This window comes from Salvelinus alpinus, chromosome 37 (assembly GCF_045679555.1).
Source record: "Salvelinus alpinus chromosome 37, SLU_Salpinus.1, whole genome shotgun sequence".
Taxonomy (NCBI): domain Eukaryota; kingdom Metazoa; phylum Chordata; class Actinopteri; order Salmoniformes; family Salmonidae; genus Salvelinus; species Salvelinus alpinus.
Window position 1 is genome coordinate 17707557 of NC_092122.1, and position 17759 is coordinate 17725315.

General features: G+C 44.3%; 1 protein-coding gene across 4 annotated transcripts in view; it reads left to right on the plus strand.

The window, feature by feature from the left end:
* The window catches only part of LOC139565959 (ankyrin repeat and sterile alpha motif domain-containing protein 1B-like), a 388198-nt gene that overhangs the window by 146340 nt on the left and 224099 nt on the right, over window positions 1-17759 (plus strand). For all 4 annotated transcript variants that reach the window (XM_071386670.1, XM_071386669.1, XM_071386672.1 and 1 more), the window contains exons 6-7: window positions 2206-2281; window positions 13555-13656. In XM_071386670.1, coding sequence (XP_071242771.1) covers window positions 2206-2281; window positions 13555-13656 — 178 coding nt within the window. The remainder of the gene's footprint in view (window positions 1-2205; window positions 2282-13554; window positions 13657-17759) is intronic.

Genomic DNA, 17759 nt, shown 5'->3' on the forward strand with positions numbered 1-17759 from the left:
GTGGAAGCGGTAGAAACTGCAAGAAGGTCAATTAGAAATCTGTATTCCCAATGAAAATCCATTGAAAAGAGAGTGACCTCAAAAGAAAAAACATCTGAATAGTTTGTCCTCGGGGTTTCGCTTGCTAAATAAGTTCTGTTATACTCACAGACATGATTCAAACAGTTTTAGAAACTTCAGAGTGTTTTCTATCCAAATCTACTAACAATATGCATATCTTATCTTCTGGGGATGAGTAGCTGGCAGTTGAATTTGGGTATGCTTTTCATCCAAACGTGAAAATGCTACCCCCTATCCTAGAGAAGTTAAACTCATTTACCAATGTCGGTTCAATTACTTGAGTTCCATTTAGTTCAGTTTTTTTGTGAGTTCAACATGCCGTTTCTCTAGAGAGAAATCCAATTATTCATGAGAGAAATCAAGTCAAGAACTCTGTGGGACGCTGGGCTGAAGTGAGTTGTGGTTTTCTTTAAGCAAATATTCAACCTAGATCAGCGCAGAAACATGGTAATTAACCACAATGACCATAATCCATTGCGCCAGTTTTTTCCAGATCAGAGAGGAACAAGCGAAGCGAGAGGTCTCACTCTCGCCAAAATCTGTCCAAAATATGCCCAATACGTTTCCATGGGTTTATTTTGGACCTAAACTTGTCGCCTGCCTTCCCGCCTTTGTGACAACAACACTGGTTGTTAGGGCGGAGACATGCGTCTCGTCATTGTCTACAGATCTCGGGATGGAGACAATGGAATCTTTTCAATGTTCTGGCAATTGAATGTTCACTTTTTGGTTTTGGAATTTCCATGAAACAGCTCTATAGTCATTGTAAGGTCATTATTTCATAATACATTTAATGGGACTTCAAAAAGCACTAATCGCTCAGCACTACTTCAAGGTGACTTCGGTCGTCAGTCGAACAGTGTTTCCTCCGACACGGAGGTGTTGCTGCTGACTTCTGGGTTAAGCGAGCACTGTGTTAAGAATTAGCGCGTCTAGGTGGGTCATGTTTCGGAGTTGCAGCGATGAAACAAGCAATGTGAGAAAATGTGGTAAAATAAAGGCCCAAAACAAACCCCCCTCAGTCTTCAGTCAAACAGATAGGAAGTTAATCTTCTTTGTGAATCGATTTCCTCATTTTCCAGTGACATCACCAACTAATCGCCATGGGAAACGACACAGGAAGTGGTTTGAGGGGGGAAGTGGGGGAGGGTCTGCCGGTTTGGTTTCCTGTCCCTCGATGTATGCGTGTGTGCTCCCTCCAAACTCATTGCCCAGTCACCTCTAGTTCCATGTAACCGTGGGTTGTGAAGCTTTTTGTCTTTTCTCAATTTTGATCTTTTTGTCCTTGTTTATACCTTGTCTTCTGGATTCTGTGGTATTAGATGATCAGATGCCCTTTCATTGGCATGCTTTGACCATTGAACTGTAAGGGTCAGTCAGACGCACCAGGATTGGGTGTGTTGGAACACAGGAGGAGCAGTCCTGGGTTTTAAATGGTCGATTTGTTGGATTTTTGGGGTCTTTCCTGGCTGTGTTGATAATACCTTGGTGATAGAGGAAAGACACACACACACACACACACACACACACACACACACACACACACACACACACACACACACACACACACACACACACACACACACACACACACACACACACACACACACACACACACACAGCATGCTTGTTGCAATTAGTCACAAGGCAGGAGCCTGGCTGGGTGTTAGTGTGAGAGATCCAGCTAAGGTCAGAGGTACTGAAACACACAGGGTGTGTGTTTTTAACATGCTTGTCTAAGTAATCACAGTTACTGTACACTAAATCTTTGACAACTATGGAAATCCAAGATGGCGCCCACAAGTTGATGTCCCCTCCCACAGTTTCTCTGCATTGCATCATGCCACCAATAGACCAATGTATTCTACAGGGCCTAATGCCACTAGCATCCAGGCCATATGGAGAGGGAGGAAACTGCTGTGTATTTGGAATGGGACGTTCCCACCACGCGGCTCTGTGTACAAAGAGTTTTCTTGGGCGATGTCTTAAAATCAATCTTTTCTTTCTCTCCCACATCACCCTCCCCTCTCTTGCTTTCTATTATTCGATCTCCTTCTCTTTCTCTCTTACCCTCCCCCCTCTCTTTACCTCTCTCTCTCTTTCTCTCTTACCCTCCCCCCCTCTCTCTCTCTCTCTCTCTCTCAGACGGAGAATGGCAGTGCTCTCCACGAGGCAGCTCTCTATGGGAAGATGGATGTGGTTCGTCTGCTGCTAGACTCAGGTGGGTGTCATGAGAGAGTCCATGTACCCCCCCTCATACCACTGTCCCTTTTCTTATGTGTATGTAAACCTGTCCCCTGTGTTTACCCCCCCCCCTCATACCACTGTCCCTGTTCTTGTTCTTATGTGTATGTAAACCTGTCCCCTGTGTTTACCCCCCTCATATCTCTGTTCCTGTTCTTATGTGTATGTAAACCTGTCCCCTGTGTTTACCCCCTGTATACCTCTGTTCCTGTTCTTATGCGTATGTAAACCTGTCCCCTGTGTTTACCCCCCTCATACCTCTGTTCCTGTTCTTATGTGTATGTAAACCTGTCCCCTGTGTTTACCCCCCTCATACCTCTGTTCCTGTTCTTATGTGTATGTAAACCTGTCCCCTGTGTTTACCCCCCGTATACCTCTGTTCCTGTTCTTATGTGTATGTAAACCTGTCCCCTGTGTTTACCCCCCGTATACCTCTGTTCCTGTTCTTATGTGTATGTAAACCTGTCCCCTGTGTTTACCCCCCGTATACCTCTGTTCCTGTTCTTATGTGTATGTAAACCTGTCCCCTGTGTTTACCCCCCGTATACCTCTGTTCCTGTTCTTATGTGTATGTAAACCTGTCCCCTGTGTTTACCCCCCGTATACCTCTGTTCCTGTTCTTATGTGTATGTAAACCTGTCCCCTGTGTTTACCCCCCGTATACCTCTGTTCCTGTTCTTATGTGTATGTAAACCTGTCCCCTGTGTTTACCCCCCGTATACCTCTGTTCCTGTTCTTATGCGTATGTAAACCTGTCCCCTGTGTTTACCTCCCTCATACCTCTGTTCCTGTTCTTATGTGTATGTAAACCTGTCCCCTGTGTTTACCCCCCTCATACCTCTGTTCCTGTTCTTATGTGTATGTAAACCTGTCCCCTGTGTTTACCCCCCTCATACCTCTGTTCCTGTTCTTATGTGTATGTAAACCTGTCCCCTGTGTTTACCCCCCTCATACCTCTGCCCCTGTTCCTGTTCTTATGTGTATGTAAACCTGTCCCCTGTGTTTACCCCCTGTATAGCTCTGTTCCTGTTCGTATGTGTATGTAAACCTGTCCCCTGTGTTTACCCCCCTCATACCTCTGTTCCTGTTCTTATGTGTATGTAAACCTGTCCCCTGTGTTTACCCCCCCTCATACCTCTGCCCCTGTTCCTGTTCTTATGTGTATGTACACCTGTCCCCTGTGTTTACCCCCCGTATACCTCTGTTCCTGTTCTTATGTGTATGTAAAACTGTCCCCTGTGTTTACCCCCCTCATACCTCTGTTCCTGTTCTTATGTGTATGTAAACCTGTCCCCTGTGTTTACCCCCCTCATACCTCTGTTCCTGTTCTTATGTGTATGTAAACCTGTCCCCTGTGTTTACCCCCCTCATACCTCTGTTCCTGTTCTTATGTGTATGTAAACCTGTCCCCTGTGTTTACCCCCCTCATACCTCTGTTCCTGTTCTTATGTGTATGTAAACATGTCCCCTGTGTTTACCCCCCTCATACATCTGTTCCTGTTCATATGCGTATGTAAACCTGTCCCCTGTGTTTACCCCCCTCATACCTCTGTTCCTGTTCTTATGTGTATGTAAACCTGTCCCCTGTGTTTACCCCCCCTCATACCTCTGTTCCTGTTCTTATGTGTATGTAAACCTGTCCCCTGTGTTTACCCCCCTCATACCTCTGTTCCTGTTCTTATGTGTATGTAAACCTGTCCCCTGTGTTTACCCTCCTCATACCTCTGTTCCTGTTCTTATGTGTATGTAAACCTGTCCCCTGTGTTTACCCCCCTCATACCTCTGTTCCTGTTCTTATGTGTATGTAAACCTGTCCCCTGTGTTTACCCCCCTCGTACCTCTGTTCCTGTTCTTATGTGTATGTAAACCTGTCCCCTGTGTTTACCTCCCTCATACCTCTGTTCCTGTTCTTATGTGTATGTAAACCTGTCCCCTGTGTTTACCCCCCTCATACCTCTGTTCCTGTTCTTATGCGTATGTAAACCTGTCCCCTGTGTTTACCCCCCTCATACCTCTGTTCCTGTTCTTATGTGTATGTAAACCTGTCCCCTTTGTTTACCCCCTGTATACCTCTGTTCCTGTTCTTATGCGTATGTAAACCTGTCCCCTGTGTTTACCCCCCTCATACCTCTGTTCCTGTTCATATGCGTACGTAAACCTGTCCCCTGTGTTTACCCCCTGTATACCTCTGTTCCTGTTCTTATGCGTATGTAAACCTGTCCCCTGTGTTTACCCCCCTCATACCTCTGTTCCTGTTCTTATGTGTATGTAAACCTGTCCCCTGTGTTTACCCCCCTCACACCTCTGTTCCTGTTCTTATGTGTATGTAAACCTGTCCCCTGTGTTTACCCCCCTCATACCTCTGTTCCAGTTCTTATGTGTATGTAAACCTGTCCCCTGTGTTTACCCCCCTCATACATCTGTTCCTGTTCATATGCGTATGTAAACCTGTCCCCTGTGTTTACCCCCCTCATACCTCTGTTCCTGTTCTTATGTGTATGTAAACCTGTCCCCTGTGTTTACCCCCCCTCATACCTCTGCCCCTGTTCCTGTTCTTATGCGTATGTAAACCTGTCCCCTGTGTTTACCCCCCTCATACCTCTGTTCCTGTTCTTATGTGTATGTAAACCTGTCCCCTGTGTTTACCCTCCTCATACCTCTGTTCCTGTTCTTATGTGTATGTAAACCTGTCCCCTGTGTTTACCCCCCTCATACCTCTGTTCCTGTTCTTATGTGTATGTAAACCTGTCCCCTGTGTTTACCCCCCTCGTACCTCTGTTCCTGTTCTTATGTGTATGTAAACCTGTCCCCTGTGTTTACCTCCCTCATACCTCTGTTCCTGTTCTTATGTGTATGTAAACCTGTCCCCTGTGTTTACCCCCCTCATACCTCTGTTCCTGTTCTTATGCGTATGTAAACCTGTCCCCTGTGTTTACCCCCCTCATACCTCTGTTCCTGTTCTTATGTGTATGTAAACCTGTCCCCTTTGTTTACCCCCTGTATACCTCTGTTCCTGTTCTTATGCGTATGTAAACCTGTCCCCTGTGTTTACCCCCCTCATACCTCTGTTCCTGTTCATATGCGTACGTAAACCTGTCCCCTGTGTTTACCCCCTGTATACCTCTGTTCCTGTTCTTATGCGTATGTAAACCTGTCCCCTGTGTTTACCCCCCTCATACCTCTGTTCCTGTTCTTATGTGTATGTAAACCTGTCCCCTGTGTTTACCCCCCTCACACCTCTGTTCCTGTTCTTATGTGTATGTAAACCTGTCCCCTGTGTTTACCCCCCTCATACCTCTGTTCCAGTTCTTATGTGTATGTAAACCTGTCCCCTGTGTTTACCCCCCTCATACCTCTGTTCCTGTTCTTATGTGTATGTAAACCTGTCCCCTGTGTTTACCCCCCTCATACCTCTGTTCCTGTTCTTATGCGTATGTAAACCTGTCCCCTGTGTTTACCCCAATACTGCTGCTGATCTATCTAACAGTATGTACATGTTCTGTTCTGGAGATATCAGCAGCACTAGCGATCCATCCTGCCATAGCTAGTAAATCAAATCACATTTTATTGGTCACAAAGACATGGTTAGCAGAGGTTAATGCGAGTGTAGCGAAATGCTTGTGCTTCTAGTTCCGACAGTGCAGTAATATCTAACAAGTAATCTAACAAATTCTTACAGACAAATGTAAGGGATGAATAATATATACATATTATATAATCATGTTTCATAGCTGTGCTGTCATGCCCCTCTCCCTAACTGTCAGTCAGTGTTACAGTAGATGTAGAGAGAGAGAGAGAGAGAGAGAGGATTTTATTTTATGCTCAAGTAGTAACACAAATAATGGCACACTGTGCCTTTTCAGAAATTAAACAACACGTGTCATTCTTAACTTCTCTAGGGTAGGGGGCAGCATTCGGAATTTTGGATGAAATGCAGGCCCAAATTAAACTGCCTGCATCTCGGGCCCAGAATATATGATATGCATATAACTGGTAGATTTGGATAGAAAACACTCTAAAGTTTCCAAAACTGTTAAAATAGTGTCTGTGAGTATAACAAAACTAATTTGGCAGGCAAAAATCTGAGAAAAGTCCATTCAGAAAGTATTTTTTTCTTTTTTTTTTTTAGTTTTCTATTCAATGCCAATACAGTATCCATTGACTTAGGACTCAAAATGCAGTTTCTATGCCTTCCACTAGATGTCAACAGTCTTCAGAAAAAAAATTTCAGGCTTGTATTCTGAAAAATGAAGGAGAAGTAAGAGCAGTCTGAATGAGTGGACCCTGCCGTGTCACAGAGCTTTTTCCTGCGCAAGACCGAGAGAGTGCGTTTCTTGTTTACATTTTATATTGACGACGTTATTGTCCGGTTGAAATATTATTGATTATTTAGGCTAAAAACAACCTGAGGTTTGAATATAAACATCGTTTGACATGTTTCTATGAACTTTACGGATACAATTTGGATTTTTTTGTCTTTCCGTTTTTACTTTGTTTGAGCCTGTGGATTACTGAAGAAAACGCGCGAACAAAACTGAGGTTTTTGGGTATAAAGAGACTTTATCGAACAAAAATAACATTTATTGAGTAAATGAATGTCTGCTGAATGCAACCATATGTAGATCATCAAAGGTAAGGGATACATTTTATCTCTATTTCTAAATTGTGTAACTGTTCTACCTGGCTGGCTACTGTTTCTAATGATTTGTCTAGTGGGCTATGTTCTCATAATCGTAATGTATGCTTTCGCCGTAAAGCATTTTTTAAATCTGACACTGTGGTTGGATTCACAAGGAGTTAATCTTTAAAATCTTTCATCTTTAAAATACATTTTTATAATGAGTATTTCTGTATTTGAATTTGGCGCCCAGCAGTTTCACTGGCTGCTGTAGAGGTGGGACGCTACCGTCTCACGTGCCCAAGAGAGGTTAAATAAACATTGAAAAAATTATAAATAAAAAGGCATTTCATCAACAAAAAATAATGTCCTCTCCTCCACAAAACAAACCACTCCTTCGTAAGACCACTTCTCCTCAATGGGAGATATTTTACAGCCGAGAAGAACTCAAAATCCACTTTTATTCTCGCTTTGACTAATCCCTAAAAAACACATCTTATATCCTGCCTATATCCCGTGTCTATTTTATGTTTCCTAGCTTGTCCCAAAATAAAATTTAACAGTTTACATTTTATTTTCTGTTGCTTACTATATTGAAACCCCCAAATCAAAACAGTGATATTGAAAATCTCCCCTACAGCTTTAAAACATACTATATTATTTCAAATAGAGGCTTTATCCTCTCACACTCCATAAAACAGTGAAAAACTGCTTCTCTTATATTAAAAAAGGACATCCATCTGAATTAATGACAGAAACAAAACTGCATTGATGCCATGCAAAACCTTCCATTGCCTATCACCAGTACCCTTTTGTAACGCTGGCTTGTACAGTGCTCTCCATGCTGGCTTTACCTTGTCACCAAGGCCGTTTTACCCTCCAAGGAGTGTCTTTTCTATTTTTCACTTCATCTTTATTCAAAACCTTGACACACCCCCTATATAAATCCTTCCCATTCACCTCATCCAAACCCACCTCTTCCAACCCTCTCAAATCCAGTAATAACACATTTCTTTCTGACTCTGGGATATTGGGTGTAATCCCCGGTCTTGGAAATGGGACGTTTCTATCTTGTACCTTTTCCGTGTGACTGTTGAGCATAAATCCACTCTTCTGCTGACAGAGCCTTCCTGCAGCTTCCCAGCAGTTGTCTGACAATCCTTTCTGACCTCACCCCCAAATGTTCAGCCACCCGTCCTCCATCCATTAAGGTGCACCCAGCCATGTCCATTAACTGTTTTAGGGTGATGATTTTGCCCTTCACCAGAATCTTGGAGAAATGTGGAACAGCTGCAGTTGTACAATCCAGTCTTGCCCCAAACACCAGAGGTTCCTCCAGCAGCCAATGCACTGACTCCACTCTACGGCTTCTGGACACCTTCATTATACTCCAAACCCTACGAAGGCCTCTGTAAAACGGAGGTACTCCCTCCCTAGAAATCTGGCTACTATCAACCAAAAATAAAGCCTTCTTTAAAGCTAATCCCCCTACCTGCTGTAATACAAGACCTGCCACCCCTTTCCACACCACATATTCGGTCCATAAAGCAACCTTTGAATAAACTGGAACCGGAAAGCGGCATCCTTACTCGCAAGATGTACAAGACCTTGTCCCCCCTCCTCTTTTGACAAATACAAAACAATTTGTGGAACCCAAATGATATTTATCCCCCAAAAATCTACAATAATTGCCTGTATCTTGGCCAGAAGGCCAGACGGTGGCTCTAAACATGACAACCGATGCCACAGTGCAGAGGCAATCACATTGTTAACAATAATAGTGTGTCCACTATATGACATACGAGATAACAACCAATGCCATCTCCTCACCCTCCTTCCACCATATCAACCACCCCATTCCAAATTTTTGTTCCATAGTCCCCTCATCCCCTAGGTACACTCCAAGATACCCTTACACCATTCCAGCCCCCCTGGCAATGCCACGATCCCTCCAGACCATTTCCCAATCTGTGAAGAACAACTTTTTTGCCAATTTACCTTTGCAGAGGTTATTCCCCTAAACCGATCAACCATTAGACTCAAACAATCCACCTCTGCTTGATGTTTCACCGTAATAACTACATCAGCATCTGCTGAGAGACCAATAGGAGGAATGTCCTCTGAAATGTTCACCCCTTCAATGCAACTTCTTATGCTGGTAGTGGCTCTATAGCGATGCATATAACATTACGGACAACGAACACCCCTGCCTCATACCTCTACACATTTTAATAGGAGCACTCAAGCCACCGTTAACTTTCAATAGACTTTCAATGTCACCACATATCACCGTGATCATGGCAGTATAACCAGGGCTGAAACCAAATGCCTCAAAGTTGCGTCATAGGTATTGATGTTCAACTCGGTCAAATGCCTTTTCCTGATCAATTGAAATTAGACCAGCATCCAACCCAACAGCCCTAGAGACGTCCACAACATCCAGAATCAGGGAACTGTTATCCCCTATCTGCCTGCCGGGAACACAGCAGGATTGGTATGGTATGATTTGCCCCATCACCTCCCTCAGCCTGTTGGACAAAGCCTTAGACAGGATCTTATAATCAGTGCACAATAAGGCCACCGGCCTCCAGTTCTTCACCTCCATAAGGTCACCCTTTTTTGGCAGTAGGGTGAGGACAGCACTCCTGCAGCTTATCGGTAGTAACCCTCCTGTCAAACTATCGTTAACCACTGCTAGCCAATCCTCTCCCAACATAGCCCAAAAATACTTTAAAAAGTCAACAGGAAGCCCACCATTTTCCATGCCTTTTAATGCAGTGTATATCTCCTGCAAAGACGATGGTTGCTGTAGTTCACCCTGAGCTTCTGCAGCCACCTGTGGGAGCCCATCAAGAAACTGTTGTCACTGTTATATCCTCTTTGTCCTCACACTAGTAGAGCTCAGCATAGAACTCTACTGTCCTCTTTGTCCTCACACTTGTGGAGGTCAGCATAGAACTCTACTGCCCTCTTTGTCCTCACACTAGTAGAGCTCAGCATAGAACTCTACTGCCCTCTTTGTCCTCACACTTGTAGAGCTCAGCATAGAACTCTACTGCCCTCTTTCTAATTTCACTAGGGCTAGTGAGCTCCGGTCAAACAGCTGATTTGGCAAATAATAATTCCTCTTTGTTCATTCTTTTTCTCTGAACCAAAGAAATGCCCCCTGTGCTCTGATACCCAGCAGGTCTGCCAATGCGGCTTTTTTTATCTTGAGGGCCTGAGTATGACCTCAATCTCCTGTGGTCTCAACTAATGTCAGGACTTCCACTATTTCAGACTCTGGGGTGTTCATTGATCTGGTGATGTCTGTGGTGACATTCATTGTGTATTGATTACAGAATTGTTGAACCTTGATTTTCCCTATATCCCACCACTTTGGAGGGATACAAAACGGGCCTTTCAGACCTCAATCTCTCCCAGAAAAAACTAAAACATTTCCTGAAGTGAGCATCACTCAATAAAGTTATATTAAAATGGCAGTATGCACTTGTGGGTTTTACAGCGTTGATGTACACCACCTCTGTTACTAAACAATGATCACAAAAACCCACTGAGGTTATCACACTTGATTTACAGACCTGAGATTGATGCTCAAAACAGTAAAACCTATCTAACCTGGTCAGAGAGATGGTGTTCTCTCTCACATTAGACCATGTGTACTGTCTCGTGCCTCCATGTTGGCTCCAAACATCACACAGTGTTACAATAAAACCTATCTAACCTGGCCAGAGAGATGGTGTTCTCTCTCACATTAGACCATGTGTACTGTCTCGTGCCTCCATGTTGGCTCCAAACATCACACAGTGTTACAATAAAACCTATCTAACCTGGCCAGAGAGATGGTGTTCTCTCTCACATTAGACCATGTGTACTGTCTCGTGCCTCCATGTTGGCTCCAAACATCACACAGTGTTACAATACAACCTATCTAACCTGGCCAGAGGGATGGTGTTCTCTCTCACATTAGACCATGTGTACTGTCTCGTGCCTCCATGTTGGCTCCAAACATCACACAGTGTTACAATACAACCTATCTAACCTGGCCAGAGGGATGGTGTTCTCTCTCACTTGGGCCCATGTGTGTTGTCTCGTGCCTCCATGTTGGCTCCACCAAATATCACACAGTTCATGTGTTACAATAAGGCGTTTTTAAAAAGTCCTTGAGGCTATAATATAGACAGTAGGTGATATGGAGAGAGAGAGAGAGAGAGAGAAGGGGACAGTATATGATATGGAGAGAGAGACAGTAGTTGATATGTAGAGAGAGAGAGACAGTAGATGATATGGAGAGAGAGAGACAGTAGATGATATGGAGAGAGACAGTAGATGATATGGAGAGAGAGAGAGAGACAGCAGATGATATGGAGAGAGAGAGACAGTAGATGATATGGAGAGAGAGAGAGAGAGATAGTAGATGATATGGAGAGAGAGAGAGAGAGAGACAGTAGTTGATATGGAGAGAGAGAGAGAGAGAGAGAGTAGTTGATATGGAGAGAGAGAGAGAGACAGTAGATGATATGGAGAGAGAGAGAGAGAGAGAGAGACAGTAGATGATATGGAGAGAGAGAGACAGTAGATGATATGGAGAGAGAGAGAGAGACAGCAGATGATATGGAGAGAGAGAGACAGTAGATGATATGGAGAGAGAGAGAGAGAGACAGTAGATGATATGGAGAGAGAGAGAGAGAGAGACAGTAGTGGATATGGAGAGAGAGAGAGAGAGAGAGAGTAGTTGATATGGAGAGAGAGAGAGAGACAGTAGATGATATGGAGAGAGAGAGAGAGAGAGAGAGACAGTAGATGATATGGAGAGAGAGAGAGACAGTAGATGATATGGAGAGAGAGAGAGAGACAGCAGATGATATGGAGAGAGAGAGACAGTAGATGATATGGAGAGAGAGAGAGAGAGACAGTAGATGATATGGAGAGAGAGAGAGAGAGAGACAGTAGTTGATATGGAGAGAGAGAGAGAGAGAGAGAGTAGTTGATATGGAGAGAGAGAGAGAGACAGTAGATGATATGGAGAGAGAGAGAGAGAGAGAGAGAGACAGTAGATGATATGGAGAGAGAGACAGTAGATGATATGGAGAGAGAGAGAGAGAGAGAGAGACAGTAGATGATATGGAGAGAGAGACAGTAGATGATATGGAGAGAGAGAGAGACAGTAGATGATATGGAGAGAGAGAGAGAGACAGCAGATGATATGGAGAGAGAGAGACAGTAGATAATATGGAGAGAGAGAGAGAGAGACAGTAGATGATATGGAGAGAGAGAGAGAGAGAGACAGTAGTTGATATGGAGAGAGAGAGAGAGAGAGAGAGAGTAGTTGATATGGAGAGAGAGAGAGAGACAGTAGATGATATGGAGAGAGAGAGAGAGAGAGAGAGAGACAGTAGATGATATGGAGAGAGAGACAGTAGATGATATGGAGAGAGAGAGAGACAGTAGATGATATGGAGAGAGAGAGAGAGAGAGAGAGACAGTAGATGAGAGAGAGAGAGAGAGAGAGAGAGAGAGAAAGAAAGAGACAGAGACAGAGACAGAGACAGAGACAGAGACAGAGACAGAGAGAGAGATGATTATATGGACAGAGACAGTAGATGATTATATGGACAGAGACAGTAGATGATTATATGGACAGAGACAGTAGATGATTATATGGACAGAGACAGTAGATGATTATATGGACAGAGACAGTAGATGATTATATGGACAGAGACAGTAGATGATTATATGGACAGAGACAGTAGATGATTATATGGACAGAGACAGTAGATGATTATATGGACAGAGACAGTAGATGATATGTAGAGAGAGAGACACCAACCAAGACTTCACAAAATGGGACAAACACCAAATTGAGACTCTGCATGCAGAATTCTGCAAAAATGTCCTCCGTGTACAACGTAGAACACCAAATAATGCATGCAGAGCATAATTAGGCCGATACCCACTAATTATCAAAATCCAGAAAAGAGCCGTTAAATTCTACAACCACCTAAAAGGAAGCGATTCCCAAACCTTCCATAACAAAGCCATCACCTACAGAGAGATGAACCTGGAGAAGAGTCCCCTAAGCAAGCTGGTCCTAGGGCTCTGTTCACAAACACAAACACACCCCACAGAGCCCCAGGACAACAGCACAATTAGACCCAATCATGAGAAAACAAAAAGATAATTACTTGACACATTGGAAAGAATTAACAAAAAAACAGAGCAAACTTGTTTTTGTCCGGGGGGCTTATTTAGATGAGTGACAGGCCTGTACCGGTGTACTGTCTGACCCCTGTCATCCACCCAACCTTCTCCTCTATCCATCAATCTGTGTGTGTGTGATACAGGATGGACACAGCTAGCTTCCTCTGTCGGTAAATTGTCAGACTGAAATACAGTATGGATGTTTTCCTTGTAAATTTCTCCAAGTGAGTCTATTTAGGATCTTTGTCCTCCTACATGCAACACTTTACAGTGCTTCCCCTTTAAAATGTGTATATAGATTTACTTGTTAAGGGAGTGTGTGCAGGAGGCTAGATTTGTGTGTGTGTGTGTGTGTGTGTGTGTGAGTGTGGGGTGGCGTGGCTGGGTGCCTGTCTGACCCATGGTTTCGGTCTTCTGTCTGTCTGTTGCAGGTATTGATGCCAACATCACAGACTGCCAGGGAAGAACAGCTCTGGAGATCCTCAGAGAACACCCCGCACAGAAGTCCCAGCAAATCACTGCACTCATGCAAGGTACCACACACACACACATTAACATACACATGGATTAACATACACACACACATTAACATACACATGGATTAACATACACACACATTAACATACACATGCATTAACATACACACACATTAACATACACACACATTAACATACACACACATTAACATACACATGGATTAACATACACACACACATTAACATACACATGGATTAACATACACGCACACATTAACATACACATGGATTAACATACACACACATTAACATACACATGCATTAACATACACACACGCATTAACATACACACATGCATTAACATACACACACGCATTAACATACACACACGCATTAACATACACACATGCATTAACATACACACATGCATTAACATACACACGCATTAACATACACACGCATTAACATACACACATGCATTAACATACACACACATTAACATACACACACGTGAGCATGTGTGCACACACCGCTCTCTCTCTCCCTCTTCGTGACTGTGTACGTGGTTGTTTAGAGTACCGGGCGGTGTAGTGTCCGGATGTGTGCAGATTGATACAAGTCGTTCCAGGAAGTTTATTTGTCCAATAGGGAACAAGAACAATGTGAGCCCTCGGTGTTGCTCTTCCTATACACAGGGGGGGGGGGGGCATTCTCTTACACAACCTAATGCTTCAGCCATTGTCTTCTGCTCTCAGAGAACAGAGAACGATGCACTGTTGTCACTAGTCCTGAGTTGGTAGTGTAGGAGAATTAGTTCACGGGTTAACTCATTGAGTTGAGTGGCGTGGTTATCTGCAGTTATGGCTAAGCCACTAGAAAGACTCTGGGATGTTCTGTAGGGGTGAGTGGTTTTGGGTTTGTGGATGGAAATTTAAATGTCTTGGTTGTCCTTTTCAAATCAAACTTTATGTGTCACATGCGCCGAATACAACAAGTGTAAACTTTAAACGTGAAATGCTTACTTACAAGCCCTTAACCAATAGTGCAGTTCAAGAAGAGTTAAGAAAATATTTAAAAAATAATAAAAAGTAACACAATAACATAACAATAATGAGACTATATACAGGGGGTACCGGTACCGAGTCAGTGTGCGGGGGTACAGGTTAGTTGAGGTAATCTGTACATGTAGGTGGGGGTGAACTGACTAGGCATAGATAATAAACAGCGAGTAGCAGCAGTGTACAAAAGGAAGGGGTCAATGTAAATTGTCCGGTGGCGATTTGACTAATTGTTCAGCAGTCTTATGGCTTGGGGGTAGAAGCTGTTGATGAGCCTTTTGGTCCTAGACTTGGCACTCCGGTACCGCTTGCCGCGCGGTAGCAGAGAAAACAGTCTATAACTTGGGTGACTGAAGTCTTTGACAATTTTATGGGCTTTCCTCTGACACCGCCTATTGTATAGGTCCTGGATGGCAGGAAGCTTGGCCCCAGTGATGTACTGGGCCGTACGCACTACCCTCTGTAGCGCCTTACGGTCAGATGCCGAGCAGTTGCCATACCAGGCGGTGATGCAACCGGTACAGGATGCTCTCGATGGTGCAGCTGTAGAACCTTTTGAGGATCTGGGGACCCATGCCAAATCTTTTCAGTCTCCTGAGGGGGAAAATGTGTTGTCGTGCCCCCTTCACGACTGTCTTGGTGTGTTTGGACCATGATAGTTCGTTGGCGATGTGGACACCAAGGTACTCTTGAAACTCTCGATCCACTACAGCCCTGTCGATGTTAATGGGGGCCTATTTGGCCCGCCTTTTCCTGTAGTCCACGTTCCTCTCCTTTGTCTTGCTCACATTGAGGGAGAGGTTGTTGTCCAGGCACCACACTGCCAGGTCTCTGACCTCCTCCCTATAGGACGTCTCATTGTTGTCGGTGATCAGGCCTACCACTGTTGTGTCGTCAGCAAACTTGATGATGGTGTTGGAGTCATGTTTGGCCACGCAATCATGGGTGAACAGGGAATACAGGAGGAGACTAAGTACACACCCCTGAGGAGACCCAGTGTTAAGGATCAGCATGGCAGACGTGTTGTTTCCTACTATTACCACCTGGGGGAGGCCCATCTGGAAGTCCAGGATCCATTTCCAGTGGGAGGTGTTTAGTCCCAGAATCCTTAGCTTGGTGATGAGCTTTGTGGGCGCTATGGTGTGGAACGCTGAGCTGTAGTTAATGAACAGTATTCTCACATAGGTGTCCAGGTGAGAAAGGGCAGTGTGGAGTGCGATTGAGATTGCATCATCTGTGGATTGGTTGGGGCGGTATGTGAATTGGAGTGGGTCTAGGGTGTCCGGGAGGGTGCTGTTGTGAGCCATGACCAGCCTTTCAAAGCACTTCATGGCTACTGACGTGAGTGCCACAGGGCGGTAATCATTTAGGCAGGTTACCTTCACTTCCTTGGGCACAGGGACTATGGTGGTCTGCTTGAAACATGTAGGTATTATAGACTCGGTCAGGGAGAGGTTGAAAATGTCAGTGAAGACACTTGACAGTTGTTCCGCGCATGCTTTGAGTACACATCCTGGTAATCCGTCTGGCCCAGCATCTTTGTGAATGTTGACCTGTTTAAAGGTTTTGTTCACATCGGCTACCGAGAGCGTTATCACACAGTCATCCATAACAGCTGGTGCTCTCGTGCATGCTTCAGTGTTGCTTAACTCGAAGCGAGCATACCAGGCATTTAGCTCGTCTGGTATGCTCGCGTCACTGGGCAGCTCGCGTCTGGGTTTCCCTTTGTAGTCCGTGATCGTTTTCAAGCCCTGTCACATCCGACGAGCGTCAGAGCCGGTGTAGTAGGATTCAATCTTAATCCTGTGTTGACATTTTGCTTGTTTGATGGTTCGTCTGAGGGCATAGCGGGATTTCGTATAAGCGTCCGGTTTAGTCTCCCGCTCCTTTAAAGCGGCAGCTCTAGCCTTTAGCTCGATGCCTGTAATCCATGGCTTCTGGTTGGGATATGTACGTACAGTCATTGTGGGGATGACATTGTCGTTGCTCTTATTGATGAATCCAATGACTGAGGTGGTGTACTCCTTAATGCCATTGGATGAATCTCGGAACATATTTCAGTCTGTGCTAGCAAAACATTCCTGTAGTGTAGCATCCGCGTCATCTGACCACTTCTGTATTGAGCAAGTCACTGGTACTTCCTGCTTTATTTTTTGCTTGTAAGCAGGAATCAGGAGGATAGAATTCTGATCAGATTTGCCAAATGGAGAGCAGGGGAGAGCTTTGTTTGCATCTCTGTGTGTGGAGTAAAGGTGGTCTAGGATTTTTTTTTCTCTGGTTGCACGTGACATGCTGGTAAATATTTTGTAAAACTGATTTAAGTTTGCCTGCAATACAGTCTCCAGGAAATTGGAGGGACACTTCTGGTTAGGGTGCGTTACAGATAAATGCAAATTGCACATGTAATTGTTATTCTATTTACCCAGAGTCAGATGAACTTGTGGATACCATTTGTTTGTCTCTGCGTCCAGTATGAAGGAAGTTAGAGCTAGGTTTATGAGCCAATGCTAACTAGTGTTAGCAAAATGACTGGAAGACTACAGCTATGCTGGTGTATAGAGGCAGAACCGAGCGATTTCCACTAGATGGGCCAGCTGCAAAGTCAAAATGTAGAAAAATGTATGAAAACAAAAATGTGCTTTTTGGTCTTCATTTAAGGTTAGGCATTAGGGTTAGCAGTGTGGTTAAGGTTAGCTTTCAAATCTGATTTGCTGACTTTATGGCCAGCTAGTGACCACACTGCAGTACTGCCTCCAGAACAAGATTCATGACGAAAAACGCTGACCTGCGCATATGCTTCAGTCATACTGCACGCAGACTCGAAGAGACACAAACATGGTATCCACAAGTTCATCTGACTCTGGGGGAGTAGAACAATGGCCTGAATCTCGCAGTATCCCTTTAATCACAGCTGTAGACTGGGATTGACTAGACACTAGAGAAGACCGACAGTCTTGACCTGACATATAGAAGCTACAATCAGTGGTGCTAGTAGAAGCCCTGCAGTCTGCTGTTGTGCTCCCTGTCTTTCTAACCACAAAGACAGACAGACAGACAGACAGACAGACAGACAGACAGACAGACAGACAGACAGACAGACAG